Below are 18,904 nucleotides of genomic sequence, written 5' to 3'. Positions count from 1 at the left end.
CATCACGACACCAGTAACATTTGCAAATCCAAACCTTTATTTGTGGTAAAATCAGAACAGATGCACAGTTTTCTTTTCTTCGTGCAGTGCTCCTCTTCGTGCACAACTGCTAAAACTAATACATAAAGCAAATGCTAACTACCAGGCCGGTGCTGCTGCGTGTTCACACTGGGGAGGGGGCTTCTGGCCAGTCAGTAATGGCCACAACACCAGGCTCCATTTCATTTCAGTGTCTAAGCGGAAACCATTCCTAAATAAGTCTACACACTTTCCTTTATTAAATGTCGGATCACTTTCTAAAGATAATCAAACTGAAAATGAAATAAAGCCGCATAGTGTTCGTGTGTACCGGGTTTCCCAGAGTGCCGTTTGTCATAACGGCAGAAGAGCCATAACCTTACTCACGCAAATATCTGAGTTTGTGCACAGAAAACGCTATAAAATGTGATTATTCACCAGCGGTTGATCTGTCCGTGATCACAGCTTCACTTTGGCTGCAATGCATTCTGGTCCGTTGTTGCTGCAGTCATGGAAACTACAGAGTGTCTCTGCTAAGTGGACCTTCAGTAGAAATACAAGCTACGGTAAGATTCTCATGCACGACGGATCAGCCGCCTGTTGCAAAAGAAAAAAAAAGAAAAAGGACCGCAGAGTGGATCCTCATTTCTGATTGGCCAGAATCTCCCCAGTGACAGAGTTCACACACTGACGCCTGAAAATATGCAAATCACAACAACATAGCAATAGAACCACAGTTAATTCTGTGTTATGAAGACTTTGAAGGTCGCCACTTGCCAGACATTCACCACAAAGGGTTTTTTTTAAACGGGAAGGAAAAGTGTAAAGACTCAAATGAAAAGAAAAAAAACAACCGACTTGGAGAGAATCTGGACACTTGTTTTTTGTACTGAATGTTTTTTTTAAATTACATTTTTTTTACAAAATGGTCTTTGATCGTAATGTTTCATTTTATTTTATTTTTTATCCAAACCTTGGCATACATGGTGGTATTGTCTCAAATTTTGTTTGCCAATTAAAAAATGGCTGTTTATGGATGATTATCATTATTGGCAATGGAACCTGTCGCACAAACAGGTTTTATGGATCTGATACTGAGTCCAATGTGACTTTAAAGGTAACTCGTGTAGGACGTTTCTCTTGATACATCACTGTCACAATAAGGGCCAGTGCTTCAGCTCGTGAGACACCACGTGCACATCTTCACATATTGTACAGGGGAAAGGAGAGGAAGAGTTCACCGACGCATTTTCTCAAATCAAAACAATTTATGCATCTTGATGACAAAAAAAATCTGCCATATTTAGGAGATATTTATGAGTGTGTGCAATTTGGTTGAAATACAAATAAAAATATAGATCTTGCAAATTTAAATGTGGTTTTATAAGGTGAATGTTGGGCTGTAGGGACTATGTAAAAATAAATAAAAGAAAGAAAGATGTGCACATGGTGTAAAAACCTTTGTATCGGCCTGTTTTAGAGAACTCTTTTATTGGGAAGTTTAGCCTTTTGGCACCAGTGACAGTATTGTTGCTTTTGGACTTGGATTTGTATAAGAAAGCTTGTAACAGTGACATATCCAAAGAGAAATCCCTGCACGTTGCATCTTTAACATTAAAAAGCTCACACTACCCCAGAAAAATAGAAATTTTCACTCATACCAATGACATTCAACATTCAAGTGCCAGTGTTTTTGTTTACTGTCTTTTGGTCAAGTCACTTTGTAAAATATCAACTTTTGTATTAGGCTTATAAAAATAAATATTTCTCAGAAATGCTTGATAAATTACACAAACTAGCAGCGAAAGTAGACTCGAGAACTGCGCGCGAACAGCTGAATCCCACGGTTGCTGTTAACTAGAACTCCACCTGGTCCCGAAAAAAACCAAAAGAAAAACGAAAACAACTGTTTCATATGTGGAAGAACCTTTCCATACGACACACTCACACACACACACTCATGCACATGCACACACTCATGCACATGCATGCACACACACACACACACACACACACTTTATTGTTGAGAAACCTCTCCTTCTACTTCACACTCACTCACGCATACATACCCCTCGGAGGTTTTGAAGGACGTGTGCTACAGAGGACTAAAGTAACGAACTAAAGTATATTTTGTAAAACCTATCGGGGGTTTGAAGTTATTCTACAACAGAGGGGCCTGCAGGCCGCAGCAATGGGACATAGCACCAGTAATTGGTCACTGACCATCAAAATACTCCTGCTGGCAAGTTAAGTTACCGCAGCGACGCATCGTGCCATGGTGACAGTGTCAGTGTATCTGTTGCCGTGATAATGCTGTATACAAGTGTATCCAACTTCCCGATCTGCTCCATTAGGGCTGGGTATCAGCTTTGAATTTAAGGCATCAAAAAAGGTTTTGAAAAATATTCAAAAACCATAAAATAAAGTGCTGGATTTAAAAAAATACTAAGTTTTCTTTCAGAGGGAAAAAACTGAGCACGTCTTGCCTCGAATTAACAAAACTGATACAGGGATCATTAGGATTCATTAGCAAAAAAGAAAAAATCTGTCTGGAAGACAGTGATGGATGAACTAACTTCCATCCATTGAGCTCTGCTACTTCTGTGGCTAAAAAGCAAACAGCAGAAGTGAGAGGAATCCAAAATGGAACACAACACGGCAACTAAATTATATTTCTCTTGGCCTTTACTCACCTTTCTGAAAGTTTTCTAAATCTGTTGGAAACAATGTATAATGTATATGTTTTAATTGTGATTAAACCCCGTTAATGCTCAGCACTTGTGAATTTTGCCAACCTGGGGTGACTTCCATGCACGGTGAGGTCACTACTGTGTCAAAGTACCCAGCCCTAACCCACTTGCTCCAGTCTTTTCAAGGCACCGTGCACATCGCGTCAGAATTTGAGCCGATTCCACTTGTGCCAGTTTGTGCTTTGAATCCAAACGGAGCACAGACGGAAACAAATCCTGGAGACGGCAAAGTGAAAGCAAACCACGAGTAGCTGTATCTCTATTGCACTTCCTTTAGAGGCCCAGAGCCTCGCTGGGGTGGGGAGGGGTGTTTTGACGAAATGGGTGGTGGGGTTTGGGGCACAGTGGTAGTTTAAGTGTTGCTCCAACTCAGTTCAAAAGTAACTACAGCTGATCGATTATAGTCCGTCTTCCTAGAAAAAAAAGAACTGGATACATTGCATATTTATGTGCGTGCTCCGAACACTACGACGTGACCAGATTGCTCTGTACACAAGATGAAGAGTGAGGTAAACTCAAGTTCCCACAATTCCCTGCTGTAAATCGCCAAAGTTAAAAATTCCTATCTACACTACCAGCAGTCAACAACATGCTCAGACCCTGCCTTAAATCATAAAGTCCTAGCATCGGTATCACCGCATGTGAAATGCCCAGTCACTCCCCTGCAGCCTGTAATCACGCCATTATTCCACGGTTAGCCTATCTGCCCCCTAGTGGCTGTTAGAAGGCACGGCAATGTCTACACGGAACCAGATTCTTTCTCCAACTTTTAACTCTGACACCATTTCCTTCTTGAAGGTATTTTAAACACTTGGAATTTTTATTGAACTACACCAGCTGCATAAAAAGCCACGGATTCAAGTAACAAATGCTGACAATTTCCCCCTCGAAACAGGGACTATGTAACAGTGTCAGTTTGCAAGTGCTAAACTCGTCGTATTCAGTCAATAGTTAAAGGTAGACACTGATATGTAACAAGTGCCTGAAAGCGTCCAAATGTTCCTACTCCAAAAAAAACCCCTCAAAAACATCAACAATGAGGGGATTTTGAGACGCTTATGGGAAACGTAACACAATTAAGATTGTGTATCATCAACTGTGTAAGGAGCTTCAGTCTCTACGTTTCCCGGTGTCCAAGAAAAAGTGCAACTTAAAAAGAGATCTGTCCACGTGTAAAGTGAATTCTAAACTAAGCAAATCCTTCATTAGTGATTGTCATCTGCAATACTATCTTCAACATATGGTCCAGTCACTAATTTCGGTCTCCCTGCTGCTGCTGCTTCTTCCTTCATTTAACAGTTGCTGTAAGAAATCTAAGACGGAGACTATCCACCATTGCTGCAGGAGAAGTGTTTAGAATCGTTTATCAGGTGCTGAAATAATTTTTTGGGACACCTCGAACACAGTTCTGGTCAACGCCGATTTAACCAGCGCTTCATTGTAGTTTAGCCGATATTAGAACAACAGAGAGAACGATGCGCTACAGTAACAGTTGAACCACATTTAAACAGCAACTGAAAGAAAAAAAACGCCAACTCATTTTCAGTTTTCGGCTCATTCAGAAGGTCGACGTGGTCGAGCGTGTTGCGTCTTTACTCGATTGCCACAACTGCCTCTCCTGCTACAAATAGAAGCTTTTTGGAAAATCTACACAAATGAGATTTTGCATGTGATCCGCTGTCTGCTCAGTCCTCTGGCATCAACTCAGCCTCAAACTCTTCTCGAATCGCGCCAACTACTTCGCTGAACCTCCTTATCAACTTGTACTCGAGGGACACGGAGTCAACGACTGACCCGAGCATGACAAGAAGTGTAAAAAAATAAATAAAAATAGACGACGGGAAAAAAATAATAACTAAAGCCTGCTGTAGAATTATAATCATTGGTTTGGCATTTTTAACTCCTTGACCAAAAAACAACAACACTTGCATGTTTTGTTGCCTTGATCCAGCCTTGTCATGTGTCAAAGCCAGTGGGCAATTTGAGGGAATCTGATTGTGTGTGTACAAAACTGTAAAGAATAAATCTGCTGAGCTGGTTCAAATTGCCCACTGAGCTCAGTTTGTCAGACACTGCATGGTCCAATGTCGAGTGATCAAAGATAATCTTCTACACATCAAGTGTTGTTTCACTTTTAATTCACATTCTTTTTCAGTGGAGATTCTTCTTTCTATTTTAAAGAGCCTAACTATATACACAACCTAGATTTTCTTTATTTCACTAAAATTATCGATGTAAACAAAACAAATTAATACCCTGATAAGAAATAATAAATTTCCCCACCAGGCAGCAACAGTGCATTTTGGCGTATTCTGCTGCTGATAAGACACAGTGGGGGATTGGGCTTCTACCACTGAATCATTCAAATGACAGTGGAGGTTCTCTTATATGTTCAAACTGGGACCCAACACGGACATCATGGGTGCAGGTCAACTGCTACTTGTAGCCTGGTTCCATGGCAGAGCAAAGTGGGGCTAACCAGGTATTAAGCATAGATTATATCAAGGTTCTTAAATCTTCAGTTCTTTTATGCCACTTGTCGATTAGCACACTTTATCCGTCCTATATCTTACTGTGCTATGCAGACGCAAGGATTCTTTGGAACAACGTGGGACAGCGCTGGCCAAAGCGTAATCTCTATAAACAGACTCTGCATGTGAATATGCAGAATCTGTAGGAGAGGGAGCAGGTTTTAGTTGCTCGCATGTAAACAGTATGTGTGGAGAGCTACGAAATGCATCAACTATCGTTCTGTAAATGTATTTGCACTCAGATGCCGATAGCTGTTAATAGAGATTAGCCAAAAATTTTGTCTGGACATACATCTACACATCGCACTTTGTATGTTGTGTGATACAAAGAAACTAATCGGACTGTCAACAGCATACAGCGAACGGAAGTCTGAGTCTTGGCCCGGATATCCGCCGTCTACACCAGAAGCCCCAATAATCAGATAATTCATCCTTAGACAATAGCTGAGTGGCTCAGAGATTTGTCAAAGTGTAGCACACACCAGCAGTGTTGCATCATTTCACAATAACAGACGCACAGGAAGGAAGCAGCAGTTACGTCGCGGTAGCTGGAATGAACAGTTGCACTTTGATGCAGGTAAAATAACATCACTCAGCGACGGCTAATGCCAACATGCTGCTGGTGTGCAGCTTACATAGAAAGTGACGGGTGCAGCGGTTGGTTATGAAGAACATAATTTGACTCCGATGTGTGTCGGAAATTTTGGGGCTGTGTTTGTCTGCTGATATCTTTGAAACATTGCAGTGAATAATTTGACTTCATTAGAAAAACTCAAAGAATAATAAGGGAAGCACCTGCAATCTAAAGCCGAGTAGACATGGGTGGAATACAGCACAGTAAGACATGACGACACAATGACTAAAATGTGCTACAGACGTGTGGTTATATCTCCCAGAAGCCCCAGCATCTCCCTGCTGTGAAACAGATTAGGCTACAGATTCTCTACTTTTATACCCGACCTCAACAGATCTGTAAGACCTAACAAATAAACTGGAATTACTTATTTTAGAGAAGACTCTTCATGTAACTCTCCAGGATAGAGTGAGCAAGAATTTTTTTTTAACTATTATAGCCGTTTTTTTAGTTGTGTTTCCCCTTGAAAGAAGCTTTTTGGCAAACAAGGGTTTTTCAATGTTTGTGGTGGAAGCGGAGCCAGTTTCCCAAGAGCATGGTGGCACTAAGATGAACATCCAGAGTCACTGATGAAGTTTTGTAACTGTTGTTTTCAGCAGCAGCAGCCATATTGTGGTTTTAAGTCAAATTGTTGCAGCGCTGCTTTGGCATCACTGTAGGATGTGGTGCAAGAGACTCAAATCTTGGAAGATTTGTTTTGCTTTTTCATCGCCAAAAGATTGTCGATGCTAAAAACTTGAACTGCAACAGGACAGATCTAATATAACATTTTTTTAGAACCACATATTTGAAGGTAAAGACTGCGAGATCGAAGCATCTGCTGCACAGCACAACCTAACTCTCTCTCAGTGACTCCCTGTTGAGCATTAAGTGACCCAACAATTAGTGACATTATTTTGAGAAACTCAAACTCGAGCTCAAACCAGAGCTATAGATGTGACATACAGGTCAATGAGTCAGACTTTGTTTCCCAAAGGCATAAAACCACTGCTGTTGTCTCTATTTATTACCTAATAAAGCCAAATTTAATGTTTTGTTTAATCCATTTTAGTGGCTCTGGATGAGGGTGTTTAAAAAGTACAGAAATGTGGCGACAGTGGTGATACGCAGTTGGGAATCAGCTCATCAGAGACCTCCAGATGAATTTGAACTTCAATAGACAGATAAGGAACAGTGTTGAGGTTCCTCACCACAGTTTTTATTTAGTTTTTTTTTTTTTGCCAAGGTTTGATTTAGTTCAAGCCTAGTTTGTTTCCTTCCAAATAGAAATAAAGAAAACATGACTGAACCCATACATGACATTGAATACACTTTTTTTTTCAGTCACAGTTGGCCGATACTTGTGGCCAGTAACGCATAATGGCAATAAAAACAATGGAAATAAGGGACAAAAGTTCAACTGCTGAAAGGCACAGTACAGAAACAAATGATTCTCCATTATGTTTTGCTTTAAACAAAGAAATGCTATTTGTCATTGTGATATTAACAACCACTGGAAGCGTCCCAGCTCCTCGTCTCCTCAGTCTCATTATTCTCGAAACGAATGTTTTAAAAAGGTGACAAAAAACAAATTTTTGCGGTTTCTTTACCCCTTTTTAAGAATCTGTGATGTAAGTGAAGTACACCTCAGCCTCACCTTTCTCTGCGCTATGTTTTAGAAAAGTTCCTGGCCGGTGATTTACAACATGGCCATGCGTTACATACAAAGATGGCGTGTGGAGGGACACAGGAAGCTGGCTTTGGGTGAATACAGACAAAAATAATGAAGCCAAAACTAAAATCTTAAACTGAAATAAATGAATATCCCTCTGTCTTCTACAACTGTTATGGAGAAGTCCACACGCTGTCAATCTTGTGTGTATCATATAAAAGAACACGTAAAACTTTATAACTGGTTATTTCTCTTCAGACGTGTCACAGAGGGAAAATACTTTAAAATGTCCTTGCTGAAAACAAAGGATGCTGCTAGCTTGAAGTAAACCTGTGGCTAGTGTTAAAAAAAACAAACCCGCTAAAATTGAAGAATCCTTTTAAACTGTGACCAATTGTAAGAGGCGAGAGTCATCGGGAACTAAGAAATCAAAAAATCAAACCGAAAACTGTAACGACGAAGGTGGAGATGGATAGAAGAGGAATTAAAAGATTTAAGCGCATAGAGATGGAAGGGGGGCTATATAAACGAGTATAAATAGTCCAATAACATGCACATGGATTCTTGGGGTTTATGGAGGGGATGTAGACAGACGGAGTGCAGACGACAGTGTGGGGGAAATGAGGGAGGATGATGAGTGAAAAGAAGAAAGAAGAATGAGTGAAGGAGAAGGGATGGAGGAGAGAGGAGGAACCTAGTTGCCCCACCAGTCAACTTGAGAGTGCGAGTAGCTGCCGCCGTAGCCGTCACTGGTGTAGAAGTTTCCAAATCCAGCTGAGACAAGAAACAGAGGAGGGAACTCAAAGTTAACAAAATAAAGGAGTCAGCTTTTCAGAGAATATGCTTAGGTTTAGGAGTGTGTTTGTATTCTGTGCCTTCGGTTTTAATCATTAGAAGAATGATCATATATTGAGTAGGAGATAATTGAAAACACCAGATATGTCTTAATGGACAGATCCTCACCTCCTCCAAAGCCTCGGGTTGCGCCATGTCCTGCCTGGTTGCGTCCTCCACGTCCTCCGAACCCTCCGGCGTTTGCTCCAGCGGCCGTCTGACGATAATCACGTGCTCCAAACCCTCCAGCGAACCTGGTGGTGAAAATCAATGATGTTATTTATATCAAATATGCAGTAATAAAACAGTGCAGCCCCTACAATGAGAAAAAAAAAAACCTAAAACTTTTACATGACAACCAAGATTTAGAGTATGTTTACCTCTTAGAGCGTCCTCTGTTGGTGCTCTTATGCTGGTGTTCATACGCCAGGCTCTCAAGCCAAGAGGGAACTTCCTGTTTGGCCTCTACAAGGATGTCCAGCAGGTCTTTAGTGATGTTCCCATTCTTATCATTGAAGAACGATGTGGCCAGTCCTACAGGGAAAAAAGAATCATGTAAAACGCAGCGATTTGTGAGGTGTGGCTCAAACTGCTGAAAGATCATGCAACACACGTCATGTTGTATTCCACTGACATTAGAGTGGAGTCTTACCCAGGTTTCCGACTCTTCCTGTACGACCGATACGGTGGACGTACTCCTCTATGTCGCTGGGCAGATCAAAGTTAATTACGTGCTTCACGTTGGAGATGTCCAGACCCCGAGCTGCCACCTGAGTACACAAGACAAAACTTTCAATCAATATCAATGCTGAGTTGGCATTCCCGCTAACTGGTGTCTTCTTATTCTGGATTCTTCTCCCGTACGTTTTCCGGTCACCAACTAATCCCACATATTCCAAACATCCAAACGTTCAACTTGTTCAAGACAAGTGTTCAACCCCTCAAATATAGATATTTTTTTGAAATATTCTACCTTTTCTGCTAATTATTTTGTATTTAAATTAATTGGTCTCTATTTACCTCTTCATACTTTGCGCTAGAAACTTAATTTAAACAGATCAAGACATTCAGCTATTAAACTTGTAAACAGATTTTTGATATCTTGTATAAAGTCTTGTTTCAGATCATAATTGAGTAGAGGAATAACTGAGCACTCTGACTTTAGCTGAAATTTTAGAGGTACATTTATTCTCTTTCACACAAATCAGCTCAGACTTCATGCATTTTCACATTCCCACTGGGAAACACAAATTTCTATTATGCGTCAAGTAAATACCTGATTACATATTTTAATATAATCTGTGTTATTTCTTACTGACCGCTGTGGCAACCAGAATGGGGCATTTTCCTGATCTGAACTGGCTCAGGGCCTCTTCTCTGTCTCTCTGGGAGCGGTCACCATGGATACTGGTGCAGGCGTAGCCCTCCCGATACAGGAAGTCCTCCAAGGCATCGGCACCTTTCTTGGTCTCCACAAAAACCAGAGTCAACGAGTCCTTGCCTGATCAACCGAGAGAAAACGACACAAGAAGTTAATCATTGAAGGCGAGTGGCTGATCCTGGTGGTCGTACCAACACAAACAGCAGATTTTAAGTGGCTGAGAATGAAGTAGCTTCTGTGTTTAAAGCTCGGATGAAATATAATTACATTTTATGAATGAAGGCCAGCGAGCTTGATTGTTTTTTCTTCTGCACTAGAAGAATCAGCGGGGGACCCCCTGCTGTGTTCACACATTGACTTCTCTGGACATTACACTAGAAAGCCAGGCAGATAAAGTCCACATAAACTGTGGAGCGTCTCACTCAGACATTTGCATTTACACATGCACCTCCTCTGGAGAAAATATAGAGGTACTGCGGAGTTCAGTGCATTTCTGAAAGCAGCTTAGATGAACTTTCAATCCTTAGAGTCTGCTGATGACACGGCGAAAAATAAGCATCAGACTTTGTTTTCCAACATGCTGTAGATCTGACTTGTAACTAATAGACAGATATTGCTCACAGAAATCCCAGGTCTTAAACTTGAATGTGATAATACCTAGAAGAAATTGAAACACTCAAGAAGCAATTCACCAACTTAGTTTATCAGTTGTTAAAAAAATAAAAAAAAATAAAAAAAAGGAGTTGTAGGTACGAAACATGCTTAACCACAATGAAAATCTTAAAATGTTTCAAATCCGTTTCTGAGCAGACTCTGGCACATCATATATCTACCAAAAATTCAGCACGCACACGTACATGTCGGAGGCTTCAACGCAAACGCTGCTCACTCACTTTGAATGGGGTGATGTCATGCGTTCCTAAACTGCATTTTGGTTCTGTCGCTTTACTTTGCTTGCACTGCATGTGGTAGAAAATGAGCAGCAGCCAATCCAAGGGCGTATAAATGAATCCCCAGGCTCAAGTGCGAGAGGAGGAGAAGAGAAAGCTGGTGAACCTTGTTTGTGTTCATCTAGTTGTGGATTTTATTTCCAATGTGTTTCTGTTTGGCATTCCATGGACAGGTTAGCATGGCAGGTTAGCACGAAAGCAGAGTAGGAAACTGATTATTGTAGACATGATGATTGCACCAGCACAAAGCGTCGGGCTCGCCTTCCATCAAGCGTTAACACAACATGTACGTGAGAGTCCTCTTTCAGGTAGTTAAATTCCATGATGTGACACTTAAATCTTGATAACATGCACCTTATGTAGCCATTGTTCTTATCACAATACAATAATGTTCATCTGTGCAACAGGCAGTGGGGGGTGCAGCGTGAATAAGAAAAACAAGAATAACTAGCTAACAGCATCAGCAGCACTGCGACGAGAGCCCCTGATGGAGAGAGTTTGGTCAAATGCTCCTGCTCCAATGTCATTACCACCTGATGTTAAAGTGGGCCACATTTATCCACTTGTTAGCGGTTGACAACACCACATGACCACACTCTCTCCATCAAGGATTTGGTTCTGACACGAGGACACCACAAAGAGATGCCCCAAAAGAAAAACAACCACACAACAGGCATGTTTGGTTTAAGCTGAGCAAACCTGACCCATGAAATGATTCACAGAACAAAATCAATTCAAAAAAACAAAAAAAACACGAAACACAGGATTCTTCACCCACAAAAAAGAATAATAAAAAGGCAAGCAATATTATTTTAAACTATGGAATGACAAGATACAGGTTCATTGATTAAGGATCTTACCAGGTTTCTCTATGTTGTCTCCAGTATTGTCCTGTACCTCGCTCGGGATGACTTGGGATAAAACCACACCAAACCACCAAACATGTAAACTGCACTCAAATCACCAGCAGAAAACCAACTGTGTGTGTTTAATGTTGCTCAAGGACCAAATATTTGCCGGGATCACATAAACGCTTTTACTACTAATTTCTTGACGGGTTACTGTTTAAAAAGAAAGGAGAATATTTGCTGATTCCTTTGGGGTATGAATAATATTTCTTCTGCCTTCCTCAGACCAAGACAAATATAATTGAATGAAATCACGTCTAAACGCTCTGCTGGATGTTTCTTGCACGAGGCAAAAGAAAAAAAGAGTAAAGTAATTTTATCTTGGCAGTGTGTTCTTAACTCATATTGATGGTACTAGGTTGAAATGTGTCTATTTTCACTGAACAAACCCTAAACGTAACTATGTGAACGGTTGTCAAACATGGGATGTTGATGTACATTACTCTGATTGGGAGACACATAGTAATGCACAGTCTGATATGTAAGGACGACAGTAAGTCAATGGTAAAAGGATAGGGGAATTAAACCTACACTGTGTATATGTGTGTTTGCAGTAGCTCAACAGGTTAGGTTACGAGTTCTCACTATGTGACTGTCTCACCTGTAGCACTGAGCAGGTCCAGGAGGAAAGACCTCTTATCGCTCTCTTCCACCCACACCACTTTCTGAGTGATGTTCTCTGAGGTGGAACCCACTCTGCCCACTGCCAGGAAGATGTACTCCTCCAGGAAATCCCTGGCCAGGATCTGCAGGAGGAGCAGACCACATGTTCATTAAAAGATTTTAGCGCTGTTATTTTTATAACTGTAGAGCCAGAGGGACTAATTGTAGGAACTGAGGAAGTGGAGTTTACTGCAAACACACCTGGATCTCTTTAGGAAAGGTAGCACTGAACATCATGGTTTGCCGGATGCCCTTGTGTGGCATGGTGTCCTGCTCCACAATGCGCCTGATCTGCGGTTCGAATCCCATGTCCAACATGCGATCTGCCTCATCCAGGACCAGGTAGCTGAAGTGAAGGAGACAGAGGATGAAGCCTTCACAATAAAGCTAAAACTGTTTTTATAAAATGCATTTGAATAAAACATCTCATTCGAAACAATAAAATTAAACTGGAGAGAATAAATGTTTTTTATTCATCACTGCCTCCTCCTGTCCATGTCTTACTTGCAGTAGTCCAGTCCGATCTTGCCCCTCTCCATCATGTCTACCAGTCTTCCTGGTGTAGCCACCAGTAGGTGGCAGCCTCTCTCCAGGTCTCTGATCTGCTGGCCAATGTCTGCTCCTCCATACACAACACAGGGACGCACTTTGGACCTGTAGGCAAACTATAAATAGAACAAGGAGGATAAAGATAAATAATAAATAAATAATTGACAGCAGGGAGGGTTAATGTGTGTGTGCATGTGCATGTTGTGTACCTTCCTGGCTTCATCATATATCTGCAAAGCCAGCTCTCTGGTTGGAGCCAGTACCAGAGACATTGGGTACTGCTTACGACGTCCGTACTTCCCATTCTCCTGTATAACAAGGATAAAACACCACAAAACAAAAGATTAGTTCAGAAGTCACCAGAAAGGCCCAAACATCACCTCTAACTCAAATGTGTGCTTTGAATGTGTCTGCGTCAGGCCACTGTCACAGTCCCAATCAAGCACAATTGAACTCAGCTGCACAGTGAACACTTTGCTGTTACCTGTCCAGAGGCTTTAGCTGCATTCGTAGTTTCTCCTGGTCCCTCATTGTAGATCTGGCTGAGAATCGGCAGCAGGAATGCTGCAGTCTTTCCAGAACCTGCACAAAACCAAACAGCATCATCTCAAGAATCTAACATCAACATATTAAAGATGTGATGCCCTCCATGTACAGCATGTCCTACCGGTCTGTGCGCATGCCATGAGATCTCTCTTTGACTTGACGATTGGAATGGCGTATTTCTGGACAGGAGTCGGTCTGGTGTAGCGACTCAGAGCGATGTTGTTCATGATAATCTCACCCATGTCCACATCTTGGAACTACACAGCACAAACACAACCATAACGTTCATGTAATTGTGCAGCTGATGTATAATATTGTTAGATTTCTAATTGATTAATTTAACAACAGAAACTCACGCTCTCAATGTGGTGGGGGCAGTTCTGCCCTGTGGCCTCAACAGGAATGTCATCATATTTCTCAAAGTTAATGCCTGTGTTACTGGCAGCGAACAGCTCACTGCAGAGGAGCAAAAGAAGAAGAGAGGCAGAGCAGGTTAGTCCAACATTCAGAAAATAATCTGATGCAGTTTCAAGCTTTGTAATACCTCCACAAAAAAAAAAATACACTAAACTCTTCTCTGGTCACCAGTGACATTTGTTTAAATACAACTCATGTTATTTTTGTGTATAATCTTTACAGGGGCATTTAGATTTTTCTCATATTTTGTACGCTTAGGAAAACATCGCATTGATTTCAGAAGCCTTAAAGACAGTTTTAATGATGACTGATATTATTCCCACATTAATGACACTGCTTAAAAAGGCACAATATCCATGTCATAAAAACTACTAAATTACAGTTTGTAAAATTACAATTCAAGTGTCTCATGTTTGTTTGCCAAATTCAACTTATTGTTGTAAACAATACCAAAAACACAAATGACACAAGGGAAAATTTCTATTCTTTGTACAACACATACTTATGTAGTGAATATTCCAGTTCATCCATTTACCTGACTGAAGTTTATTCAAATATCCAATATTCCCTGTATGGACCACACAAAATCCCACTCACTTTTCAAGGCGCTCGTTACGTGGTGTTGGTTTGGACCAATCTCCTTCATTTAGGGACTCCTCCACCCAGCGGCTGTTTCCTCCACCTCCTCCACCACCACCACCAAATCCACCGTGCTCGAACCTGAGCGTGACACATGCGTGATACAAGATGCTGATGTATGATGCTGCGATGCCGTTTTCCAAATTCTGCACATCTAACTGAAATGCATTTCACATTAAAACATGGGGGTTTCTGTGGCGTCGTAACCTTAAAAGTTGTTTCAGGACAGTGACAGACAAAAAAAAGAAAAAAGAAAAGAACAAAGACGTCGTTTGACCGACTGCATGCCTCATGTCCTTACCTCCCTCTATTAGCGTTGCCCCTGTCATTGAAGAATGCAGACTTCCCTCGGTTGTTACCAAAGTTGCTATAGGCGTCCTTGGCTGTGTTCCAGCCACCTGCATCTGAGAGATGAAGGAATGAATGAACATAACAGTGGAAGAGGAGAGATTTCATACATTCAGTGTTAGTGAAATATGAGCAATCTTTTCTCAAGTATTTTGATTTTAAGTGTTCAACAGTTCATCTTTCCTCTGGTTCTGATTTTGGATAATTAACATTTTTCGAATGTTCAAAGAAGTCACCCCTGCCTGTCCCTTCATATCTACATGATTTAACTCCATATGATGACAACCTGAAAATATAATGCCCCTGACCACAGTTAATACCGGCGCAGAGGCATAAAACAAGACATTAATCACATTACTGCAGTTTGAAATGTTAATTGGTAAAGATGTTCTCTGACAAATAACTAAGATGTACGCACTGTAATAGAAACTTTAATCTGGGTGCTGTGATGCAGAATCCCACCTTTGTTTTCGAAGCCACCAAATCCCATTGGCTGTGCTGGGATGATGGGGTTGAAGGCTCCTCCTCTGTTACCACGGTAACCGCCTCCGCCGCCTCTTCCCCGCTCCATGCGAGGCGGGCCCCGATTAAATGTGTTCCCGGCCATGCGGTTGTCATGGTAGCCATTAACAAAGTTGTTGCGCCCTCCGTCCCAACCGACTGTAGGTGGAGAGGGGACAATAAATGAACCAGGTATCAGAGAATACGTCACTGAACAGAGACTCTGAGATTGTTTCTGTTCTTCACAATGACAAAGTGATAAAGATTATTTTATATCTCTGTAGAGAAAGAGGTAATAATAATAAAAAAATAATAATCAGGTTTTTGGAGGGAGTTTTCTAAAGATATCTGTTTGCAGCAAACAAATGAGGAAGAGGAGGTAGAAGTGCAGCGAGAAACTTACAGTTGGCTGGAGGCGCCATGGCGTAGACACCTTGTCGACCAGCGGCGAAGGCATTTCCTGCTGGATGGGAAGAAAGTGCTTCAATTGTGATTTTTCCTCAGTGACAGATACAGTTAATAAAAGGTGCCATGTGGAGTTTTAGGCCACTCGTAGCATCTCACAGATTTGATTTCACAATGAGGAATGTTTTGGCCCATATCCTGTCGATGGTTTCAAAGTATTGCATTGACGAAAAGAAGAAGAAAAGTGGACGCTGGGATGGAACAGTGCACGATTTCAAACGTTCACAAAATCTGGGCTTTGTGAATGTTAGGTAGGAGGTAAATAGGAAAACTCCACAGGACAGCTTTAACTAAACCTCTCACCATTTTTGGGAAGCATCTTTGTTCTGTAAATGCGGAGGAATGTATCGCCCTGTAGACGGAGACAACATCAGTGACTGAGTTTCCTTCCTTCGAGGTCTCAGAATCTGACTGTACAATAATATAAATAAAGACACTCAGTGACTGTGGCGACCACTGATCGTGAAACTACAAAATGCAAAAGCATTTTAATTAAGATATTTAAGATGCCCTGTAGACATGCTTTTATTTATCCACAAAACGTATGCTCCTTGGTTTGAAAAGGTCTTCTTCTGGCTGTCCTGTGCGCACCTTCTCTCTTTAGAATTCACTTAAGCGTTGATTTTGTAAACCTTATCCTTATTATATATTATTCATCATCTTCTTCACATGCACGATGACCTCTTTACTCCTCATATTGGCAGACAACTCCACCTCTGTCTAAACGGCAACTCACCAGCCCACGTGAAACCCACACTTGCCCAAGACACGCCAAGGGTCCAGCACATAGCATTTGGGGGCCATGTCTTTAAAGGGTTATGTTTATCAGGGTACTTTTTGTGCAAAACACAAGAGCACCAGTGACTTGTAGAAAGGAATTTGTGGTCGTAGAAAATGTTGTGTCCTTCCTAAGTTGTTCTTTAGGAATAGCTCCAGTCCTGCTAGCATGGTTAATTGATTGCGGTGGAAAGATGTTCAGGTTTGTGAGCGTGTGTGCACATGAACTAATAAAGAGAAAAACAAACAAAATAAAATAAAAATATGAATACATTTTGCCTCCTTACTGCTATTGCCTCCAAGTTGTCCATCTGCAGCACTCAAGTCGAGGACAGCAAGCTGGAGAAAGAGAGACAAAGAATTAGGACAAACAGTTAACACACACACACAAAGCTTCATCTATCCTTCACCCTGATCCAAGTGTTTCCATTGAGGTATTTTTACCCCGAAATTGTAAACACACGTAAAATACCTGAGTGGAGACCACCGAGGAAATCACTCACGGCCTACATGTACATGTCAAAGACTGTATATAAAGATGGACAACATAACAGCTCCCAAAAGTGAAGCCAAATCATTTTGATGATTCAGTATAGATTGTTAACCCTGCCTAATACATGTTGACTGCTCCGCAAGGCTGAAGCCAAAGCATCTCAGCAGTATAGGTCATAAATCCCACCTCCTCTCTGGTAAGTTCGGTTTTAATGAGTTATTTGGTGCTATAGAAACAAGGTGACGCATCATGATTGACAGCTGAGACTGACTCACGATTGGTTGCAGGATCTCGATTCTATATGTGCAAGATGGCAGCGCTATCTGGGATGTTGACTTTTCATTTCTTAATAGGAGGAGGAAGTGGAGATGCCTCTTCCATAATTAGTCTACGATCAATAAACCTCAAATTCAGGTGGTTTTTAATCACAATTAAGTGTGTTCAAATGTTTATTTTTTAGTAAATGGGTCAAAATGTGTTATTTAATGCTATAAAACAGGGTGAGACGTCATGTGTGACGGCTGAGGCCGACACTCGATTGGTCGATGGACCCCCCATCTCCAGATGACATCATCGGTGCAAGATGGCAGCGCTCCTATCCTGGATATTGTGGCTTCATTTCCTGTCGTCCATCTTTACAACACAGTCAGTGGCTGATGTGCATTTGATGAGAGGAACCTGTGGGTACACTTGAGCAACATTTAGCTCAGAAGGGATCAGCTTCTGCATTAGAGCCTCGTCAGTGCAGATGCATTCGTGTGCATCCTGAACGAGACGAGAGGCTGCTCGCTTTAATCAAATCACTCCCTCGCAGACATCTTGCCCATTACACGTTCATCTCTGAAACACCACCTGGGAACATAAAGTACTTTTTGTGGTGTCGGACACACACATGCACCGACGTTGCTGGTGACGCAGATTATATTTTTTTGAACGGCACGCAGCGGAGACGAACTGTGCATCGCTGCGTATTGCGAGGCGGGCGGTGCGCCACGGTGTCAAACGCCGCATTGTTTGCGTGTCGGTCCCGCAAGCTGCATCTCCGCATACCTCCATTTTATTATTGTATCGAGCCGCACGACAAACGCAGTGGAGATAATAGTTCAGGGGTGCGTTGCATGTGCTCACGCGGGAGGCCCGACGGGAACACACGGACGTCACTCGTTCTGTAGCATCAAATTAAACTGTATTAGCTTATCCGCATGCTATGCTAACAAACACGTGCATTAGTAATGGTCAATGTTTTCAAATTAATTTTGACGTAACACTCGTAAACTACTAAACTAACCCACATATTCGCCACATCCTGGTGTCTTATCCCCGCCCCGCCGCTTTAGGCCGCCTGGGTGCAGGAATGAAGCGCACCCGTGGCCAGCTAGCACGATAGCATCTGGTTAACCGTGGTTTTTAATGGGGGGCTAGCCGGCAAGCTAACATCCATCCCTGCCATTTTAACACTTTACCCCAAAAGCCTGACGCTGCAACACGCGTGGAAGGGACGCGGCTCACCTGCTGCTCCAGGCCGTGGGCATTCTCGATGGCCACATGACTCATAACTATGGAATATGGAGGAAAAATGTTGTCGTTGAAGATGGGGACCTCTTTGTTTGCCGGGGGTTGTTGGACGCGCTGTTGTTTCTTCCCTGCGCCGTTTCCGCGGTTTCCACGGCTGACAGTTGCTTCTCTGGCTCTCGGCGGTCACGCGTGTCCGTGTCCGGTGCTGGAGTTGAATTTAACGTTGCGGTGATTTGCGGGATTCTTCGTGCAAACTCAGCTGTTGTTCGGTTTTGCGCTGCTAGCTTCTGGGATGAGAGGCTGTCAAGGTAGCGCGGGTGAAACGGCGGCGCAT

General features: G+C 42.0%; 1 protein-coding gene across 7 annotated transcripts; it reads right to left on the bottom strand.

Moving 5' to 3' along the window:
- Positions 1 to 14: 14 nt before the first annotated feature.
- Positions 15 to 18,904, bottom strand: LOC118103548 (ATP-dependent RNA helicase DDX3X). 7 transcript variants are annotated; one of them, XM_035150620.2, is made up of 19 exons: positions 18,565 to 18,904; positions 16,835 to 16,901; positions 15,724 to 15,783; positions 15,282 to 15,479; positions 14,773 to 14,869; positions 14,430 to 14,552; positions 13,772 to 13,871; positions 13,537 to 13,672; positions 13,354 to 13,451; positions 13,079 to 13,177; positions 12,825 to 12,985; positions 12,522 to 12,666; positions 12,259 to 12,403; positions 11,610 to 11,660; positions 9,738 to 9,919; positions 9,071 to 9,188; positions 8,799 to 8,952; positions 8,548 to 8,672; positions 15 to 8,358 (listed from the first exon to the last, which is right to left on the bottom strand). In XM_035150620.2, exons 1-19 carry the CDS (start codon positions 18,607 to 18,609, stop codon positions 8,279 to 8,281), a joined length of 2,184 nt encoding a protein of 727 aa, XP_035006511.1. In that variant the 5' UTR covers positions 18,610 to 18,904; the 3' UTR covers positions 15 to 8,278. The 7 variants fall into 7 exon arrangements, with proteins under 7 accessions (XP_035006511.1, XP_035006510.1, XP_035006512.1 ...); XM_035150619.2 differs by having other exon boundaries at positions 14,773 to 14,875; positions 18,565 to 18,903; XM_035150621.2 differs by having other exon boundaries at positions 14,773 to 14,875; positions 16,850 to 16,901; positions 18,565 to 18,903.

The sequence above is a fragment of the Hippoglossus stenolepis genome, chromosome 24 (assembly GCF_022539355.2).
Source record: "Hippoglossus stenolepis isolate QCI-W04-F060 chromosome 24, HSTE1.2, whole genome shotgun sequence".
In the NCBI taxonomy this organism is placed as follows: domain Eukaryota; kingdom Metazoa; phylum Chordata; class Actinopteri; order Pleuronectiformes; family Pleuronectidae; genus Hippoglossus; species Hippoglossus stenolepis.
The sequence above is the reverse complement of the archived record's forward strand: the minus strand, read 5'-3'. Positions and strand labels throughout refer to the sequence as shown.

What these genes read in the sequence shown, in the direction of transcription:
- LOC118103548 (XM_035150619.2), bottom strand. Translation starts at nt 18,609, where the DNA reads ATGAGTCATGTGGCCATCGAGAATGCCCACGGCCTGGAGCAGCAG. An exon ending in TAGCAGTAAGGAGGCAAAAT is followed by an intron (nt 15,784 to 16,834) that starts GTATTCATATTT and finishes CTTCCCATCCAG; the next exon opens with CAGGAAATGCCTTCGCCGCT. An exon ending in AACCCGAGGCTTTGGAGGAG is followed by an intron (nt 8,359 to 8,547) that starts GTGAGGATCTGT and finishes TTCTTGTCTCAG; the next exon opens with CTGGATTTGGAAACTTCTAC.